The 19,630-nt window shown below is 42.2% G+C and overlaps 1 protein-coding gene across 2 annotated transcripts in view; it reads left to right on the top strand.

The window, feature by feature from the left end:
• Positions 1-17,905, top strand: part of ZNF704 (zinc finger protein 704) — a 217,127-nt gene extending 199,222 nt beyond the window's left edge. The window contains exons 6-9 of one of the 2 annotated variants that reach the window (XM_060115851.1): positions 5,516-5,783; positions 8,024-8,128; positions 16,314-16,411; positions 17,345-17,905. In XM_060115851.1, the coding sequence (XP_059971834.1) occupies positions 5,516-5,783; positions 8,024-8,128; positions 16,314-16,411; positions 17,345-17,456 (583 nt within the window). In that variant the 3' untranslated portion in view covers positions 17,457-17,905. Of the gene's footprint in view, positions 1-5,515; positions 5,784-8,023; positions 8,129-9,396; positions 9,559-16,313; positions 16,412-17,344 lie in introns of those variants that run through there. The other variant, XM_060115852.1, reaches the window with a different exon arrangement.
• Positions 17,906-19,630: the final 1,725 nt, after the last annotated feature.

Raw genomic sequence — 19,630 nt, 5'->3', positions numbered from 1 at the left:
ATGGGGCATTTTTCATGAGTGTTGGCTGTGGGAACTAGGGGAAGAAGGGGGCATTCCAGAACCCCCAAATATGTGTCTTGCATCTGATGTAGCTGCAGTGCACACCGTGCCAGTATAAAAAGTACACTGTTTTTCTCTTAAGTCTCACTCCATTCTTATACACCAGGGGCTGATCCTGATTTATCCCCGTGTAGGACACACAATTTCCCCCAGGCCTGTGTGTCTATTAGTGGCACTCAGGCAGCCAGTAGCAACTCGGCCTGCCCTTTACTGGAGAGGAAGTGGGGACAGGAATAGAACAGGCACACATTCTTCAGCCCACTCTCTGGGGTCTTCCATGCTCTGCTTGTAGGAAAGCCAAGCCCAGCCTGACCTGATACGGCGCAGACACCTCCCTAGACGCCTCAGCCTGAGACCTCAGGGGAAACGGAACGAGGCTGGGAGAAGCCGCCGATGTGGCTAAACAGAAAGGCCGAGGAGAAGGGGAGATTTTAAGTTCTATACAGGGATTGTAAGTGGGGAAAAAAGTTTATTCTGAGTCAGTGTCCTGCGCCTGCTGGATGTGGTCATGAAATCTGGGGAAGCCCCAGGGAAGGGAGATGTGCAGAGGCTATCCCATAAAACCAAGTGGCCAGATGTGCACCATTTCCCTAGAAATTCATAAATCCAATAAATGTTATTTATTCGACAGTTATTTTATGCAAAGCTTTCTGTGGAAGAGTACAATTTTCCATGTCTCAGGGAGAAAAACTGTGGAAGTACTAGAAGATATTTTTCCTGGTGATAGTAAACATTGAGGCTTTTTTTTATACATATAAATTTATTTATTAATTTTTGACTGCCTTGGGTCTTCGTTGCTGCCTGTGGGCTTTCTCTACTTGCAGCAAGCGGGGTCTACTCTTTTTTTTTTTTTGCGGTACGTGGGCCTCTCACTGTTGTGGCCTCTCCCGTTGTGGAGCACAGGCTCCGGACGCGCAGGCTCAGCGGCCGTGGCTCACGGGCCCAGCCGCTCCGCGACATGTGGGATCTTCCCAGACCAGGGCATGAACCCATGTCCCCTGCATCGGCAGACGGACTCTCAACCACTGAACCACCAGGGAAGTCCCAACATTGAGGCCTTTTAACATCAGCCTTATTTTTATTTAATACGCACTCAGTGCTTATTATGTGTGCGGTACACTTCTAAGCACGTATGCAGTAGGCCTCCATACCTGCAGCTGCGGAACCCACAGATACGGAGGGCCAGCTGTGCTACGTCATTTTATATAAGGGTGCGGGCTGCCAAAATCACACACACAGCTAGAAGCTGTCAGGATTTTAACCCAGGAGATCCGACTCCAGAATTCATGCTGGGAATCACTGCTATAACATCAGCTTCCTTCGTTCATTCATTCAACATTTAATAGGCACCTACTGTAGGCCACATGCGCTGATCTGTGTGGTGTGACACAAAGATGAACAAGACATAGCCCTAGAGAATCAGTTTCGGGAGGCGACAGGGGTTTAAAAAAAATTACAGAAATGTACCAAGTCATTACATAAAGTGAACTAAATAAACTGAACGCACCTCACAGGGAGCTCAGAGGATCTAACAGTTTGGAATTAAGTCCTAACGCCTAACGTGCAAAATGCTTCCCCGATTTGAGAGCTCAGGTCACTTCCACCTCCCACCTCTTGCCCGGCCACTGTCAACTGCTCCACAGTCGGCTCGCTGGCCTCCCACCCCTCTTGCCCTCCTCTCCTCTATTCTCTCTCCAGACAATTGCCAGAGTGATCCTTTTAAAAAGTAACTTATGGGGCTTCCCTGGTGGCGCAGTGGTTGAGAGTCCACCTGCCGATGCAGGGGATGCGGGTTCGTGCCCCGGTCCGGGAAGATCCCACATGCCGTGGAGCGGCTGGGCCCGTGAGCCATGGCCACTGAGCCTGCGCGTCCGGAGCCTGTGCTCCGCAACGGGAGAGGCCACAACAGTGAGAGGCCCGCGTACCACCAAAAAAAAAAAGAAAGTAACTTATGAGTCTATTTCTGTTTTGTAAATAAGTTCATTGGTATCATATTTTTAGATTCCATATATAAGTGGTAGCATATGATATTTGCCTTTGTCTGTCTTACTTCACTTAATATGAAAATCTCTAAGTCCATCCATGTTGCTACAAATGGCATTAGATGGCATTAGAAAACAAACTTATGGTTACCAAAGGGCATAGCATGAGAGGGGGTGAACTGGGGAGAGATAAATTAGGAGCTTGGGATTAACAAATACACAGTACTGTATATAAAACAGATAAACAACAAGGACTTACTGTATAGCACAGGGAACTATACTCAATATCTTGTAATAACCTATAATGGAAAAGAGTCTGAAAAAGAATATATATATGCTTTATATATATATATATATATATATATATATATATAATATATTTAAAAATATATATAATTACTTTGCTATACACCTGAAACTAACACAACATTGTAAATTAACTATACTTCCATTTTTAAAAATAAAAAATAAATAAAAATAAAAAGTAACTTAGAGTCCTCAAAATCCCCAGAAGCTTCCATCACATTCAGGACAGAATCCCAAGTCTTTCCCCAGGGCTACAAAGCCCTGGGCGATCTTGCCTCTGGCTTCCTTGCTACTCTTCTCTCATTACTCTCTGCCTGGTGCCCCGAGCACCAGCCACCTGCCTCTCTGCCCTTCTTGGAAAGTGCCAAGACGGCCCACCCCAGGACTCTGTGCATCCTTCCCACATGGTTCCCACATGGGTTTCTCCCTCACCTCATATAGACGTCTGCTCAAATATTACCTCCTCGGAGAATCTTCCTCTGAACACAGTATTTAAAATGATGCCCCCATCATTTATGCTGATTAAGGACACTCTTAATGCTGCTTAATTTTTCTTTCTGGGATTTATCACTACCTGATGTATTAAATGTCTATTTCCTTATGGGTTTACAGTTTCTATGAGTTATAGTCAATGTACAATATTATATAAGTTACAGGTGTACATTCTGGTAATTCACAATTTTTTAAAGTTATACTCCATTTATAGTTGTTACAAAATATTGGCTATATTCCCTGTATTGTACAGTAATATATCCTTGTAGCTTATTTTATACATAATGGTTTGTACCTCTTAATCCTCTACCCATATACTGCCCCTCCTCCCTCCCCTCTCCCCACTGATAACTACTGGTTTGTTCTCTATATCTGTGTCTGCTTCTTTTTTGTTATATTCACTAGTTTGTTGTATTTTTTAGATTCCATATATAAGTAATATCATACAGTATTTGTCTTTCTCAATCTGACTTATTTCACTTAGCATAATACCCTCCAAGTCCATTCATGTTGTTACAAATGGCAAAAACTTCATTCTTTTTTAATGCCTGAGTAGTATTCCATTGTGTGTGTCTGTGTGTGTGTATGTGTGTGTGTGTGTGTGTATCTCACATCTTCTATATCCTTCATCTGTTGATGGATACTTAGGTTGCTTCCATATCTTGGCAATTGTACATAATGCTGCTATGAACATTGGGGTGCATGTATCTTTTTGAATTTCTGTTTTGTTTTTTTTTTAGATATATACCCAGGAGTGGAATTGCTGGGTCATATGGTAGTTCTATTTTCAGTTTTTTGAGAAACCTCCATACTATTTTCCACAGTGACTACACCAATTTACCTTCCCACCAACAGTGTACAAGTGTTCCCTTTTCTCCATATTCTCACCAACATTTGTTATTTTTGTTCTTTTTGATGATAATCATTCTGACAGGTTTAAGGTGATATCTCATTGTGGTTTTGATTTGCATTTCCCTGATGATTAGTGTTGTTGAGCACCTTTTCATGTGCCTGTTGGCCATCTTCATGTCCTCTTTGGAAAAAACTCTATTCAGATCTTCTGCCCACTTTTTAATAGGGTTGTTTTTTTTTTAAGGTTGTGTTAATGAGCTATTTATATATTTTGGATAGTAACCCCTTATCGGTCATATCACTTGCAAGTATTTTCTCCCATTCAATAGGTTGTCTTTTTGTTTTGTCAGTGGTTTCCTTTGCTATGCAAAAGTTTTCAAGTTTAATTAGGTCCCATTTATTTATTTTTTACTTATATTTCCTTTGCTTGGAGACAGATCCAAAAAAATATTGCTACAATTTATGTCAAAGAGTGTTCTGCCTATATTTTCCTCTAGCAGTGTTATGGTGTCATGTCTTACATTTAGGTCTTTAATCCATTTTTAGTTTATTTTTGTATATGGTGTTAGGGAGTGTTCTTTTTTTTTCTTTTTTTTTTAATTTTTATTTATTTATTTAATTTATTTTTGGCTGTGTTGGGTCTTCGTTTCTGTGTGAGGGCTTTCTCTAGTTGCGGCAAGTGGGGGCCACTCTTCATGGCGATGCACGGGCCTCTCACTATTGCGGCCTCTCTTGTTGCAGAGCACAGGCTCCAGACATGCAGGCTCAGTAGTTGTGGCTCACGGACTTAGTTGCTCTGCAGCATGTGGGATCTTCCCAGACCAGGGCTCGAACCCATGTCCCCTGCATTGGCAGGCAGATTCTCAACCACTGCACCACCAGGGAAGCCCAGGGAGTGTTCTTATTTCATTCTTTTACATGTTGCTGTCTAGTTTTCCCAGCACCACTTATGGAAGAGACTGCCTCTTCTCCATCGTATATTCTTGCCTCCTTTGTCACAGGTTAATTGACCACAAGTGCGTGAGTCTATTTCTGGGCTCTCTATTCTTTTCCATTGATCTATGTGTCTGTTTTTGTGCCAGTGCCATACAATTTTGATTACTATAGCTTTATACTGAAGTCAGGGAGCATGATTCTTCCAGCTCTGTTCTTTCTGAAGATTGTTTTAGCTATTTGGAGTCTTCTGTGTTTTCATACTAATTTTAAAAGTATCTGTTCTAGTTCAGTGAAAAATGCCATTGGTATTTTGACAGGGATTACATTGAATCTGTAGATTGCCTTGGAGAGTGTGGTCATTTTAACAATATTAATTCTTCCAATCCAAGAATATGGTGTATTTTTCCATCTGTTTGTGTTGTCTTCAGTTTCTTTCATCAGTGTCATACAGTTTTCTGAGTACAGGTCTTTTACCTCCTTAGGTAGGTTTATTCCTATGTATTTTATTATTTTTGATGTGTTCCATTATGGGTTTCTTGTCTGCCTCTCCCCCTAGACTGTATGTTCCATCAGGGCAGAGTCTATTTATGTTTTGTTCACTGTAATAGTGGGACTCTAAAAAAAGAGCCAGGACATAGTAGACTCTCAATGAATTGTTGTTGAATAATTGATTGATTGGTTGATTAATTGAATAAATTGCTTTAAGAAGTCAAGGAAGGCTTCCCTGGAAGTGGACGGTTGAGTGTTGCAGGATAGGTAAGAGTTTGCCAGGCAGACAGAACAGAGGAAAAGCATTCCAGACAGAAGGAACAGCATGTGATGTGCCAGATTTCAAGGCAAGAAAATGGCTTGGGTGAGTAGGATTGTTTTGCTCTCTTTTGCATTAGGCGTGTTGGGGAGTCTGACTACAGTGATGGAGAAGAAGACTTTTACTACACTGAGATCAAGCTCAACACAGACTCGGTGGCAGACGGACTGAGCAGCCTGGCCCCGGTTTCGCCCTCCCAGTCCCTGGCTTCGCCTCCTACTTTCCCCATCCCAGATTCCAGCAGAACAGAAACTCCTTGTGCCAAAACTGAGACAAAATTGATGACACCCTTGAGCCGCTCTGCTCCCACCACCCTCTACCTCGTGCACACCGACCACGCTTACCAGGTGACTGGCAAGGGGCCGTGAGAGTAATCACTTTACTCCTGACCAAAAGCAGTAGCATTCTGACCTCTTGAGTAAAGGATAACTCAGTGGAAAAACAGCATCCAAGAGAGCCCAGTAGCAGAGTTGGCTTTTTCTTTTTCTCCTTTTAAAGCCAGGATCTTGCACAGATGAAACCCTATAGGTCCTTGGACTTTGCAGTACTGATTGAAGATCCGATCCCTGAGACGCTGTTATGAGAATTAAAATCCTTAATACTGTAAATCTCTCAGAAGGGTGCCTGGCACATGATATAAGTACCTGTTAAATAAAAAGTAAAATAAGTGAAAAGATGAGAATTGAAAAGTGCTGACACAGTGCCACTTTCGTCCTGCACCCCAGTCTGGGACTTAGTGCACTCCCTTCTGAATTGGTAACTAACTCTCTCAGACTGGAGCTGTGGTTGTCAGTGTTCCCCAAATCAACAGTGTCAGCATCACCTGGAAACTTGTTAGAAATGTACATTTCTTGGGTTTGCCCTAGACCTGTGGGACCAGAAGGAAGGGTGGGGCTGAGCAGTCTGTGTTTAACAGACCTTCTAGGGGATTCTGCTTCACTCCAAAGTCTCATAAGACCTTAGAGACAAATCCTGCAAATACAGGACAGGGCTAAAGCTCCTTTTCCCCCAGCAATTATTAACTCTTTTAAGTGTTGATTTAGTAAAGTTTCAATACACTCAAATTTAAAAAAAATTTTCCCATAATTATCAACCACCTTATGTAACTTTTTAGAAAAAAAATCTCCTGTACATATTTGTAATTGTGTTCTCTCACCCTTGTTTTATAAACACTTTCCATAGAACTGAATATACAACCAAATTCAATTAAATCAAAACATTAAATTGTTTTAATCATTCTTTTGTTAGGGATCTACTTTTTAGTCTATCCAGCTTTTTAATTATCATCAGTAAATCTACAGAGGATATCTCTGTGCCGGTAGCTTTATTTTTTCTTTGAATTTCCAGAAGAGTAATTATTGAATCTTAGGATATAACATGAACAGCTATGTATTGCCAAAATATTTTCCAATGGTGCCAGTTACAAAACCACTGTCACTAGCAACTATATGTATAAAAGTAGAAAAACTAAAGCTGTAGAGGAAGAATTCAGCCATTTATTTAGTAGACTTCAACTCAAGAGCAATGGAATAGAGCTAATTATTAAATTAGTTGATGCAATAACTTTCATTCCTGACTCTTCTTAACGGCGGTCAAAAGAATTATTCATTCCTTTGTTCTTGTTTGTCAGTGTTGCATTTAGGTCTGAAATTGTGGGCTTGAACCAACTTAATTAAATTATTTTGCTTATCTATATAATGAGAGTTGGAACACACACTAAGGGATCTAGGAGTTCCTTCCCAAACCATATATTCACAATATTGGGATTTTTCTGTTTACAGATATTATAAATGCTCAGCATAAAAATATTAGAAACATAAGCAAAGAAAGAAAATCCATCCTTAGTCCCAACAACAAGAAAGCCCCTTGGTTCATAGTTTTGGTATGTCCTTCAAAAGTATTCTATGTGTGTATGTATACTCATTTTTTTTAAAAAATGGAATCTATTGTAATACTGTTTTCACTATGCTTTGTTTTTTCCACTTAATATCTCATGAACATTTTCCCACGCCAATGAGTATTCTTCAACATCATTTTTAATGGCTCCGTGGCTATATCATGATATATCTACCCTTTTCCCTATTATTGGACACGTGTTTCCAGTTTTGTTAAATATAATACATAGTTCTTCAATGAACATCCTTATATCCATTTCCTGAGAATAAATTCTAAAAGTGGAATAGCTAACATACAGAACGCTAAGAATTTTTATATGTATTGCCAAATTACCCTCCCAAAGTGTTGTAATTTACAATCTACCATCACTGCATAAAAAAAGTGACTTCCCAACTTGATAGTGAGGAATTGTATATCACAGATGTCCTAAAATAGGTATATGTATGTATAAGCAAATTTCTTTTCAGAAATCGGTAGTCAAAAACTTTCTCCTTTTATACCTTCGATTGCTTAGATAGCTAAAAAGTTTATCTCTAGCTACTCTCTTTGACTGTGTTTAATTTCCTGCTACTATAATTTAGTCATTAATATAACTGAGATTAGTTCTGAGGCCCTACTTTGGAAATGACAGCTTAAGACTCTGAGGTGAAATGTTCTTTCACAACAACTTTCTCTGTTTTCTATTTGACAGGCCACGCCCCCTGTGAACATTCCAGGATCGGCCAAGTTCACCCCCAATGGCAGCAGCTTCAGCATTTCTTGGCAGTCTCCTCCAGTTACCTTCACAGGCATTCCAGTAAGTAGAAAAGCAAAAAGCCAGAAATCTGGTCAAAGCCAAACGTACATTTAGAGAACAAATTGTAGAAACATGCAAGAAAAAGACGAAAATTGGAATGCCAGAAGAATTCTTTTTTTTTTTTTTATGATATTTGTAAACTCAGCGAGGTGTCTCGTGGTCCAGACAGGCCCAACTTCTTTGTAAAAAGGTGTTTTGACTGGAATTTTAGAAACTAAAAGACAGTTTCATCTGTTGATAAACAACTTGTTGGAAATATATCAAGATTTTTTGTGTGGGTGGCATATTTGTATGTTTCCAAAAGGCTTTATAAAATTAATAGCTGAACTCAGACCCTGAACATAAAAGAAAGAGACCCTATACGTAAATGGCACTTATCATTATGAGTAACTTTATAAGATTTGACTTTGAAATTATTGTTTGTGGGTATGTCATTTTGCAAGTTCAAATAGTAGAAATTGAAATCACTTTTTTTTCTTCCAAAGCCTGAATAGTCCATGCTGAGGGGTAATTTGCAAATAAATGAGTGCTGAAATATGCCATCGGGTTTAAGTAGTATATAAGAATTGATTTGATATAGTAAATGATTACTGTCTGAAAACTCAGCATGAATGTGCTTGATTTTTAACTATTCATTTAAAAAGATATTGGGTCTTTTATAGCTTATCACAGAATATCCATAGACCCCCATACCGCTGATGCCCAAGGGGGTTTATAACTCCTGATAAGGTTCAGGGAAGTGGCTTATGATAATAGACATTAACCTTATTTTCTCCTCTCCACCCCTCTCCCTAAGGACCTCACAAAAGCTTCTTATTGCAACCACTGGCAACTCCCAGAGGTTTCCAGCAAATACCAAGGCCTCCTGTGGAGCTGATAAAAATGAAAGTGGCTCAGTCAATTACGCTGTGCTCTGTCAATGAATATTTATTAAATTCCCTAGAGGAGTAGTCAACAATAAAAAGCATCCTGCTGGCAGCAATTCGAGAATTTGTGGCTTCCAGAAAATACTCCTAGAATAGGATTTTTAAACAGGATCATGGCTCTGGAATAATTATGAAAGGTGCCTCCTTCACGAAGAGTGGAACTGCTGGTAGTTCTCAAAAAGCAAGAATACGATGAATGCCCTGTTAGTAAACATTGAAAAAGAATAGCTTAGACATGTAGGTATTAGTTTTGTTTCTGGCAGGAACAGTGATCCCCTAAGGTGGGTGTCAGAGGTAAACAACCAGCCCTTTTGGCGACTTTTTTTTTTTTTTTTTGGATAGACATAAAAAGACCCAGAGTGGCTCTCGACAGGACACTTGAGACAACCCTAAGCCAGCAAGGCAGCTACAATCGCAGAATGACAGAGACCTGCTGTTCTAAATTCCGTTCCTTCCCTTCTTTGATTTGAGCAGAATTTTCAAGAGCATCCCCCTAGAGCTCATCTGGTGTAAAAACAAGTATAGTGTGTAGACAGAACAGCCCAGTTCAGACGTCCTTTCAAATTACCTCTATGACCAGCCCAAATGGAATATTTTCCCCTTTGTTCTATTAATTAAATCATCTCCTTCTGAAGCATAGTGTGACATCACGCTGCGTGGTTGTTTTTTTTTAAATTGGGGTATAGTTGTTTTACAATGTTGTGTTAGTTTCTACTGTACAGTGAAGTGGAGTTCCCTGTGCTATACAGCACGTTCTGATTAGTTATCTATTTTACACATATTAGTGTATACATGTCAATCCCAATCTCCCAGTTCATTCCACCACCCCCCACTTTCCCCCCTTGGTGTCCATACATTTGTTCTCTACATCTGTGTCTCTATTTCTGCCTTGCACACCGGTTCATCTGTACCATTTTTCTAGATTCCACATATATGCGTTCATATACGATATTTGTTTTTCTCTTTCTGACATTTCACTAGTTCCGTGTCCTCCAAAGTTCCTAAATGTCTTTCACGGTAGGGTACCAGCCAGGATACCTCCTCTTGTTGGTTTTTCAACAGTGAAATTCTAAAACTCTTCTCTCTGTGGACACTGTGGACAGAGTCCCTCATTTTGCTCTTGATTGCTTACCAGGGATGTTCTGGACTAGAGCTTTGACAGAAAGTACATAGAGTAACTGAGTTAACTAGGTATCCCACTAAAATCCTATGGGAGCATCTAATTTATCCTTTCGCCAGAGAGTTCCCAATCTATCTGGTTTTAGACTGTTTCAGCAGTCAGGCTTGCCATTGCTATCTAAAAATAAAGGTAAGGGGATGGAGGGAGCTGCCATTTTCGAAGGCTTTTGTTTAATTCTAGAAGGAAGACAAGGAGGCTTACTACTAAAAGTGTTCTTCATGTTGCCCTACTCTCTATCAATGCTTTTTTTAAAAGAAAAGAAAAAGACTGGCTGTTTGCTGTCCGCCCCCTTCTACAGGGGGCTGGATCTCACAACTCCACACCACCCAGGCATAGGACTGTCATATGTCCACTGGCTGGGTGCCAGCAGCCATCCCTGAATTCTCCAGGGGTGCTAGTCCTGCCTCTAGAAAACAGGGAGCCAGGCTGACTCTGAGAACCTGTGAATCCCCACCTCCTAAATTCGTGTAATAGGATTTTCAGACAGAAGCTCTAAAAGTTTTAAATGATAAGGTACTAGTATTAGTGGTGGCTTCAACTTTATCCAAACTGAAGAACAGAGCAGTTGCCATTTTATTAAATCCTCATTAAAGAACACCTTTCTTGTTGTACTCCAAAGCAAGTACTCTGAGTTTGTCAACCCCATTTAAGGTTTCCTTTTCTCCCATGTCTTTGAGACCTGGTATTGAAGAGGGGATGCTTTTGTATGCTTCCTAGAAAGTAGAAATAATCTCCTTCTGTGAAATCCCAAGGTTTAAAGAATTTTATTTATTCATTTGCCTACACTGGACTTACTGAATTTGGGGCTTTAATAAGTTCCCTGGGTAAGACCTCTTCCCGGAGGTGTATAGCCCAGAAGGTCAATCGCATATTCACCAATGTAATGTTTCAGTCTTTTCTAGCCCAAGGCTATGGACATAGGGGTAGGGAGAAGACCATGGTTAATTACTGCTTTCTTTGACCTGTTTTTCCCCAATGACCCCTAATTATCTCCATTTCTTTCCCTGTCTTTTCATGGCAGAAAGCTGAGAGCTCTTGGCCCCTGTGTTAGTCTGCCATAATAGACTGGGTGGCTTAAACATCCCACATTTATTTTCTCACAGTTCTGGAGGCCAGCAGTCTCAGATCAGTGTGCTAGCTGATTCAGTTCCTGGTGAGGGCTCTCCTGCTGTCTTGTCAGGGGCCAACTTTTTGATATGTCCTCACATGGCCTTTTCTTTTCAGGGGGTAGGGAGATAGAGAGAGAGCCCTTTGGTGTCTCTTCATCTAAGGACACTAATCCTATTGGATCAGGGTCCCACCCTATGGACCTTATTTGTCTTTAATTACTTCCTTAGAGACCCCATTTCCAAATACAACCACACTGAGAATTAGGGCTTCAACATGTGAAGGGGGGTGGAGCGGACACAAAATCCAGTCCATAATAGACCCCATGCAAGCAAATAAGAGCTAATCAACCTGCTATCCAAGGGCCATTCCAAGAGGCTTCAGGCCAGAAAGACAGTCTCCAGACCTGAAATAGTAGTTCTTAATTGTTAGCTTTTTAGCTGGTTTGTTTTTTATTAACACTTTGATGGAGGGTTCAGAATATTCTGTTAGAAGAGATTAAAACCGAGACAAGGGGCTTTTTTCTTTTTTTTTCCCCCATTTGGGGGATAGAAAATCACAAAGAAAAGAAATTTCTCCAACATATTTACAGAAGGACACAACATCTGTATTAATGCTCTGGTGTGAGGCAAGTCCTGACTGGCATTTACAAGCCGTGACCTCTAGCCGGTCATAGGACCTCTTTCAAGCAATGCCTTCGACTCAGCTCTACGACAACCACCTTGTATCGTTGCATTGTTGAACACAATGCCTGGCACTGGCTGACATTATGTTGTACTTCCTAGTGTTGTTATCTGTGACACGTCCCATTACTGTAAAACTGGGGGCAGAGAAAGTGGATGCTCCGTATCTGGGGTTGACTCATATAACACAAATATACTCAACATATGGGAAAAATTAGCCACGATTTTTGCAGACTATAATTTAGAATTCTTTAAACTCTTCTGAGGTCACACCTAATCAGGAGACAAATTACAGGCAAATAGCCCATTTTAGTTATTTAGAAATAATACCATACAGTACTCTCTCTAAGTGTATTATATGCTTTATAAAGCATGTCCCCAAATAGAACTTAAAAGTGGTTAAGATGGGGCTTCCCTGGTGGCGCAGTGCTTGAGAGTCCACCTGCTAATGCAGGGGACACGGGTTCGTGCCCCAGTCCAGGAAGATCCCACATGCCGCAGAGTGGCTGGGCCCGTGAGCCATGGCCGCTGAGCCTGCGTGTCCGGAGCCTGTGCTCCACAACGGGAGAGGCCACAGCAGTGAGAGGCCCGCGTACCGCGAAAAAAAAAAATGGTTAAGATGTAAAACAAATAACTCTGGAATGTGTAGGCCACTGGGAGAAAGAGACAAATCATGTTTTCCAGGGCTTTATTCCAGGGCACACAATACTGCCATCAGTTTTGAGGCAGGATGGAAGAGAGAAAAAGCAGGGCTTTAACACCATTCAGAACCAAGTTCCAAGGTCGGCTGGTGTCAGACAGCCCATATTCAAATCCTGGGTCCGCCATTTACTTTCTGCGTGGCCTCAGCAACTTCCTTAACTTCTCCATTTCCTCATCTAAAAAGTGGAAGTGATAGCGATGCTTATCCTGAGCTTATCATGAGGATTAAATTAGCTAACACAGGGGAAGGTACTTTAACAAGCTCTTGATAATTCCTGATACTACTTTTAACTCTGGGATGCATGTAGGCCAGTTCCCTGCTCCAAGCCTAAACTGTCTTACCTACAAAATGCAGATAGTGCTTAGTTTGCAGGCTTTTTGGTGAAGATTCAAAGAGAGTATAAATAACCTAGTGGCCTTTCACATTTGCAAGCACTGAATAAATGTTGGCTGCCTATGCCCGTCTCCCCCTAGCCTCAGCCCCAGCTAACATAAGATGCCAAAACATGATTGTCTTGCTATTAAAAATTCTCCAGGAAAGCTCCCGATCGATAGCGGGAGGATATTGATCCTCCCACAGAACTAAGCCGCACGCTGGTGTGTGAACAGGATCCTGGCTTCCACTATGCTGCAACCTGCAGAAACCCAGGTCTGTTGTAGAACGGGAGGGGCTGCCATCAGACAGGACTAGACACAAAACATGTGTGCCCTCAACTCCAGACTTAAGAAAGCCGTTAGCAGAAATAAAGAAGGTAGAGAAGGTTTCTTCCTGCAGTAGGTCCAAACCTGCCCCTCATTCCTCCCCTAAACCTATGAGGTCACCAGTTTTCTAATGTCAGTTAAGTGGCACCCCCATCCCTCCAGCCTCTCAGGCCAGGACCTAGGAGGCATGCTTGATTCATCGAAAGATTTGTCCTCTTATTTTCTGTCCTATATCCCATTTATCAGCAAGTCCCAGACTCTGCCTTTACAGGATACGAATCCAGCCCCTTCTCCCCGCCACTGCCACACTCTCATCTAAATCACCAGTACATTTTTCTCCTGAAACAGTGCAAAAGGCTCTTCAGTGGTCCTCGGGGCTCCTGTCCAGGCTCTTGCTAACCCATTCTCCAAGGAGCCAGAACGATCTTTGTAAAGCATTAATCAGATGTCTCACTTTCTTAAAACACTCCACTGGCTTCCCTTGCACTTAGAATCACCTTCAAATTCCTCATCACAGCTCCAAGACATGACCTGAACCCACCACCTCCTGTCCTCCCGCCTTCCTCCTGCCTCCCACGCATTGTCTTCCGGCCCCACTGGCACTCTGCACCTGGGAGGCCTTGGCCCTTGCCCGCCCCCTTTCCCCGGAGTGCCCTGTAGATCAAAGGTAACCTCCCCAAGAAGCCTTCCCTCACCACCCTGAACAAATATGTCCTCTCCTTCCATCACGCTTGGCCTGGTAGCCTGTTTCATTTTCTTCAGGCACTTATCACTAAAATGCCCTTACTTGTTTTGTACTTATTGTCTATCTCCCCACTAGAATGTACGCTCCATGAGGGCAGAGACTTTATCTTGTTCAGCGCTGTATCCCCACAATCTAGAACAGTGCCTGGGGCATGCTAAGTATTTAACAAATATTTGTTGAATGAAGAGCATTTTATAATCTCATATCACCCCACACAAAATTGACGTATGGCAATTCTGCAAAACTTAGAATCTTCCACATTATCCCTGGCTAATGGAAACAGTGTCACTGTCGTGTCACCTAAACATTTCCAGTTCTCTGACTGAATAAAGAGGTACTCTTGGGATTCTACAAATTCTACACTAATTTTTAAAACAAAAATTTTTTTTTCATTGTCCTGAGCACTTAAAACAAGTCATATGAGCATATTCTAGATCATCTACAATGGTAGTAAACCCTGAAGCGTTCACTCCTTCTACTGTGCTAATATGCATCCTGGTCCCGATGGGATGGGGGATGGGAGTGGGAGGTGGGGATTCTGCTTCTGGAAGAACCTACATATCCATCCACATCAAATGCAGACACTGAACTCCAAAGCTTTGGTTTTTAAAAAATTATGTATGTCACTCACCTCTGCTGGCCCTCAATCCACCTAACTTTAGCAAAAAGTAAAGACCAATGGTACAGAATAAATGAGACTCATGGCAATAATGGTTTAGGGCTTCCCTGGTGACGCAGTGGTTGAGAGTCCACCTGCCGATGCAGGGGACATGGGTTCGTGCCCCGGTCCGGGAAGATCCCACATGCTGCGGAGCGGCTGGGCCCGTGAGCCATGGCCGCTGAGCCTGCGCGTCCGGAGCCTGTGCTCCGCAACGGGAGAGGCCACAACAGTGAGAGGCCCGCGTACCACAAAAAAAAAAAAAAAAAAAAAAAAGGTTTAAAATGTTAGGTTTTTTTTTTCTTACATGTTTAATTTTTTTTAAATTAATGACTAGGAAAATAACACTTATGTACATTCCTTTACATTGAAAGAAAATAGAAAATACTGGTCCCTGTACTAGAGAAAATCAATTCTATGGAATGTTCCCATGACTGTTGGTTGATACTGGTATTTCTGTGGTCATGTTGGCTTCTAAGTGATTAAGTTTATCAATTTATTAGATGTTTGCTCTTTTGCGTATGGAAGTATTGTATATTTACTTGAAACATCATTTATCTTTTGTTATAAAATTAGCTTTGTGTAGCTTTTGAGAATCCCATTTGCTGGGAAGATATTTAGTGCTAGGTGAGCAGGTGATACAAAGAGAATAAGTGAGAAATGCAAGAGGAATGGAGAACAAAGGGGACCCTCCCATCATTACGACTGAGAGGTGGGGCATAAGAGGGTTAAACACATGCTCTGGCATCAGGGAGAGCTCAGTACAGCCCTGGCCATTGCAAGTTCCATGACCTGGGGCAAGTTATTTAACCTTCCTGGGCTTGGTTTCCTCATCTATAAACTAGGAATGGTGAGTACTTATCACATGGGGTAGATGTGAAAGTAAAGCTGTTGTCAGTGACCCTGGCACATAGCGGATGCTCAGTAAGTACTACAAGGTTGACGTTCATTCTTGATTTGCTCAGGATCTTTGCTTCTTGCCATTATCCCTGTTCAGACCCCAGAGTCTGCCATGTGGACGTCTTATGCAAGAAGCCATTTATTTACTGGCTGTGAATGATCCAACTGAATAAACAGAAGGCTGAGATCCACATTGTGTGTTGCCACTGACTAGCTGTATAATCTCAGAGAACTCTCTAAACCTCTTTTCTTCTTTAAAAGAGAGACGGATGAGGCTTGGAATAGGAATATGCTTTAAGGTTTAAAATATTCAAGTGAAAATGGGCAACTGGGAAGGCAGAGATGTTGTGAAGTCATGAAGATTTGTAAAGTATTCGTTGTTGCTGGGTCTTTTCTGTTGGGGGATGCCTTTAAATTCCACCATGAGCATCACCCCGTCCATTTTAACATGTGGTCTCTGTGAAGGAAGCACAGCCTCTCCGTGTCTGATGGTTGGGTACCCCTGCCCACGTGGCAAAGGCTAACGAAATGCATGGTGAGGAGAGCCTGCCCCGTTAACTTTGTTTTCCATGTGCTTACTAGGTGTCACCAACCCACAGTCACCCGGTGGGCACAGGAGAGCAGAGACAGCACACTCACACCGTCTTGTCCTCCCCACCCAGAGGGACGGTCAGCCTAAGGTATGACTGCTTGAAACCCCACACGCCTCCTCTCCAGGGAATTAACTGAAAAATAGAACAGCGAGGAAAAGAGAAACCAGAGATACAATCTTCATAAAATTCCCCTGAAATGGATGAAACACCCCTTCTTTTGTTCCCATGATTTTCCCCATCTATTAACTCTTGATAAAGATTTGTTATTTTTCTGGGGTCACAGTTTACAGTAAATTTTCTTGCAGAATAGGTAATGCTGATTACAGGGTCTCTTTAAAGCCATGTTGCATTAATGTCTGTATGAAATGAAGTACAAAATAGAGTTTTTAATCCAGATCAAGGAGGACCTCACCAGGATTCCCTTAACCAGAAGACTAGAAATTTGAGAAGCAAGAGAGCATTTGAAAGTACATATTTAAAAACTTGAGGGCTTCCCTGGTGGCGCAGTAGTTGAGAGTCCGCCTGCCATTGCAGCGGGACCAACCCGCTGGACATGCAGGACATGGGTTCGTGCCCCGGTCCGGGAAGATCCCACATGCCGCCGAGCGGCTGGGCCCATGAGCCATGGCCGCTGAGCCTGTGCTCCGCAACGGGAGAGGCCACAACAGTGAGAGGCCCGCGTACTGGGAAAAAAAAAAAAACAAACTTGAAAGAATAATGCTTTCTACTGGTATTTCTTGTATTTACTCATTTAATTCAATGTTATGGAGATGCCCAAATGGACACGTCTACAAATGGACAAATAGAAGCTGAAGAGTTCTGGAAGTACTATAAGTAGCAAATGTTAACAGTTCAGTGTAGTGGCTGTGAACACATCCCACACAGGTTAATGGCTGAACCTAGAGAGACCCCCTACTACGTTTCCTAACTTTTTCTAGATTTTTCCAGGGATTTTGAGCCCTCCAAAGAATGCCCATTGAATCCCTCACACTGAATACTGTTTCCTGGCCTGTCTTACAGGAAGCCCCGGGGAGAGGGGAAGAAGTGCCGGAAGGTGTACGGCATGGAGAACCGTGACATGTGGTGCACGGCCTGCCGCTGGAAGAAGGCCTGCCAGCGGTTCATTGACTAATGCACAGGCCCCTGATCATCGCCCAGACCCTCCTGCCCTTGACTTGTGCTGAGGGTGTTGGAAAGCGCTTTTCCTTCTGAAAAAAACACACTTGAAACCCAGGGAAGGCACTTCCGGGAACCTTGGTGAAATCGCAGCAAAAAACAAAAAAGGTCACCACCCTCACTGTTCTTGCTGAGAACCCAGCCGAGAGCAGCTGTAACTACTTTTTTCCTTCAAAAATCAACTTTTTTTTTTTTTTTTTTTTTTTTTTTTTTTGCTGTATGTCTAGCTCTGAAAACTGTGGACTTCTGTAGCAATCGAACCAACCAAGCCCATTTTTCCTGGAAAGGAAGCCCATTTTGATAACCTTTCTGGATAATGTCGTTTCTGAGGTTTTTGGGGTTTTTTTTTTTTTTTTGACACTTAAAAAAAAAAGCTACATGTTATTCAGTAGCATTTGTACAAAGAGCGATACCTGTTTTCATTGTGAATAGTCTTTTGCCTGTTCTCCATTGGACTTCTGGGAGCAGTACACATCATGATGTGTTGCCAGGAAACGGCAGCAGTCTGGGTATCTTTTCTATGTCTTGTTTGTTTGTTTGTTTTGTTTTAAAGAATGGCCCCAAACTGAACCACGGTAGAGCTATTAGCTTGAAGGGCCCAGGAGGGCATAAGCTTGAAAAGAGATTGACAATGGACATCACCAGCAGACTTCAGCCCCAGCTGAGTTCAGGACATCCCGCTGTCACTGTTGGGAAACGTCTGGGAGTCTTCCTCGGAAGCCTTCCCTGAGGGGTGGCCTGGCCCACTCTCTCCCGGCCACAATGCACTCAAGACCTGGCACGCATTGCCACCTGGGTAAGCCTCAAAGCTTCCTTCAGGGATGCGACGCCAGCCATAGCTCGGATCTCTTCGTCACTGCTTATCTGACAGTTGTTGCCAGGTCAGTGGCTCATCAGGCCTTCCTTCCCTCAAAACGCCACCGCTGACTGTTTTCAGAAAAGGTAGAGAACGCCAGACCATCCCGGCAGGTGTGCTTTATTTACACAGCAGAGCACAGCCTCCACGTCCCCATCTGTTCAGAAAGTTATGTGAGGTCAACATCCATTCTGAGTGCACTTTTATAGGTTTTATGCTTTAGCATGTCCGGGAGATGGGTTAATGAACAATGTAAAGATTATATGGGGAAAAGGAAGGTCCAAACCTTTATTTTTCTTATCAAAATATTGGAGCTATTCATTAAGAATTTGCTCAGAAGGGAACATACAGAACACCAAAAGGAAAATGCGTGTTGGTATAGGAATCTCTCAATTTAATAGGACCAGGGCTTGCACTGTGTTCCATTTATTAGACTTTCTAGCGTGGTATTTGTTTGTTTGTCTGTCTTGGTGGTAGTGGTGCGGGGACAGGGGAGTAGTTGTCAAGCCCTATAAATAAGCTCATTCTCTGTCTACCCTACTCTTGATTGCCCTGCTAAAGTTATTCCTCCTATACCTATGCAAAGAAGTAAGAGCACCTTATAGGATGCACTGTGTCGGGACGGGGGCCTAGGATCAGCCATAGGAATGTTAAATGAAATTGCACAGAGCAAAGTTTAATATATTTAGAGATTGTACATATGCTTTTTTTTTGAAAGAGTAGAAAGAAGTCATCTAGTCGTAAGAGCTATCCTCTTTTTTTTTTTAATAATCAAGGGAAAAAAGAAGGAGGTTCTACAGTGTAACATCTGCAATCTGTGCATTCATGTATTTTGGCAACTTTATTTTTTAAACTTTCACATGACATTTGAAGCATTATTCCTTGAAAGAGATCCTGTTTTCCTCCTTCATTTATTTTTTTCTTTAAAAACACTTATTTTAAGAGCAAAGAAAGAGCTTCAGTTAATATCACATCGTGATTACCAATCAGTACAGCACCAGCTATAATGTATGTTTGAATACTAACAAAGTCAGCCAGGAAAGGGTTTTTTAAGTGCAGAAACGTATTTGCATCCTCTACCCCAGCCTGTCTTTTCTCCTCCCTGGTGTCTTGTCGCTTCACCCACAAGCATCTCTGCTGGGAGGTGATGCTCTGGCCTGGTCCAGAAGGCCCTGCACTGTGGCTGGATTGCCCAGTGGCCACGGTGAGTCCAAGGCTGGTCAGCCATTTCAGCAGGCTCACCATGGACTTCAGTGATGGTTGGGGTGCAGTAG

Source organism: Mesoplodon densirostris, chromosome 13 (assembly GCF_025265405.1).
Source record: "Mesoplodon densirostris isolate mMesDen1 chromosome 13, mMesDen1 primary haplotype, whole genome shotgun sequence".
In the NCBI taxonomy this organism is placed as follows: Eukaryota; Metazoa; Chordata; class Mammalia; order Artiodactyla; family Ziphiidae; genus Mesoplodon; species Mesoplodon densirostris.
The sequence above is the reverse complement of the archived record's forward strand: the minus strand, read 5'-3'. Positions and strand labels throughout refer to the sequence as shown.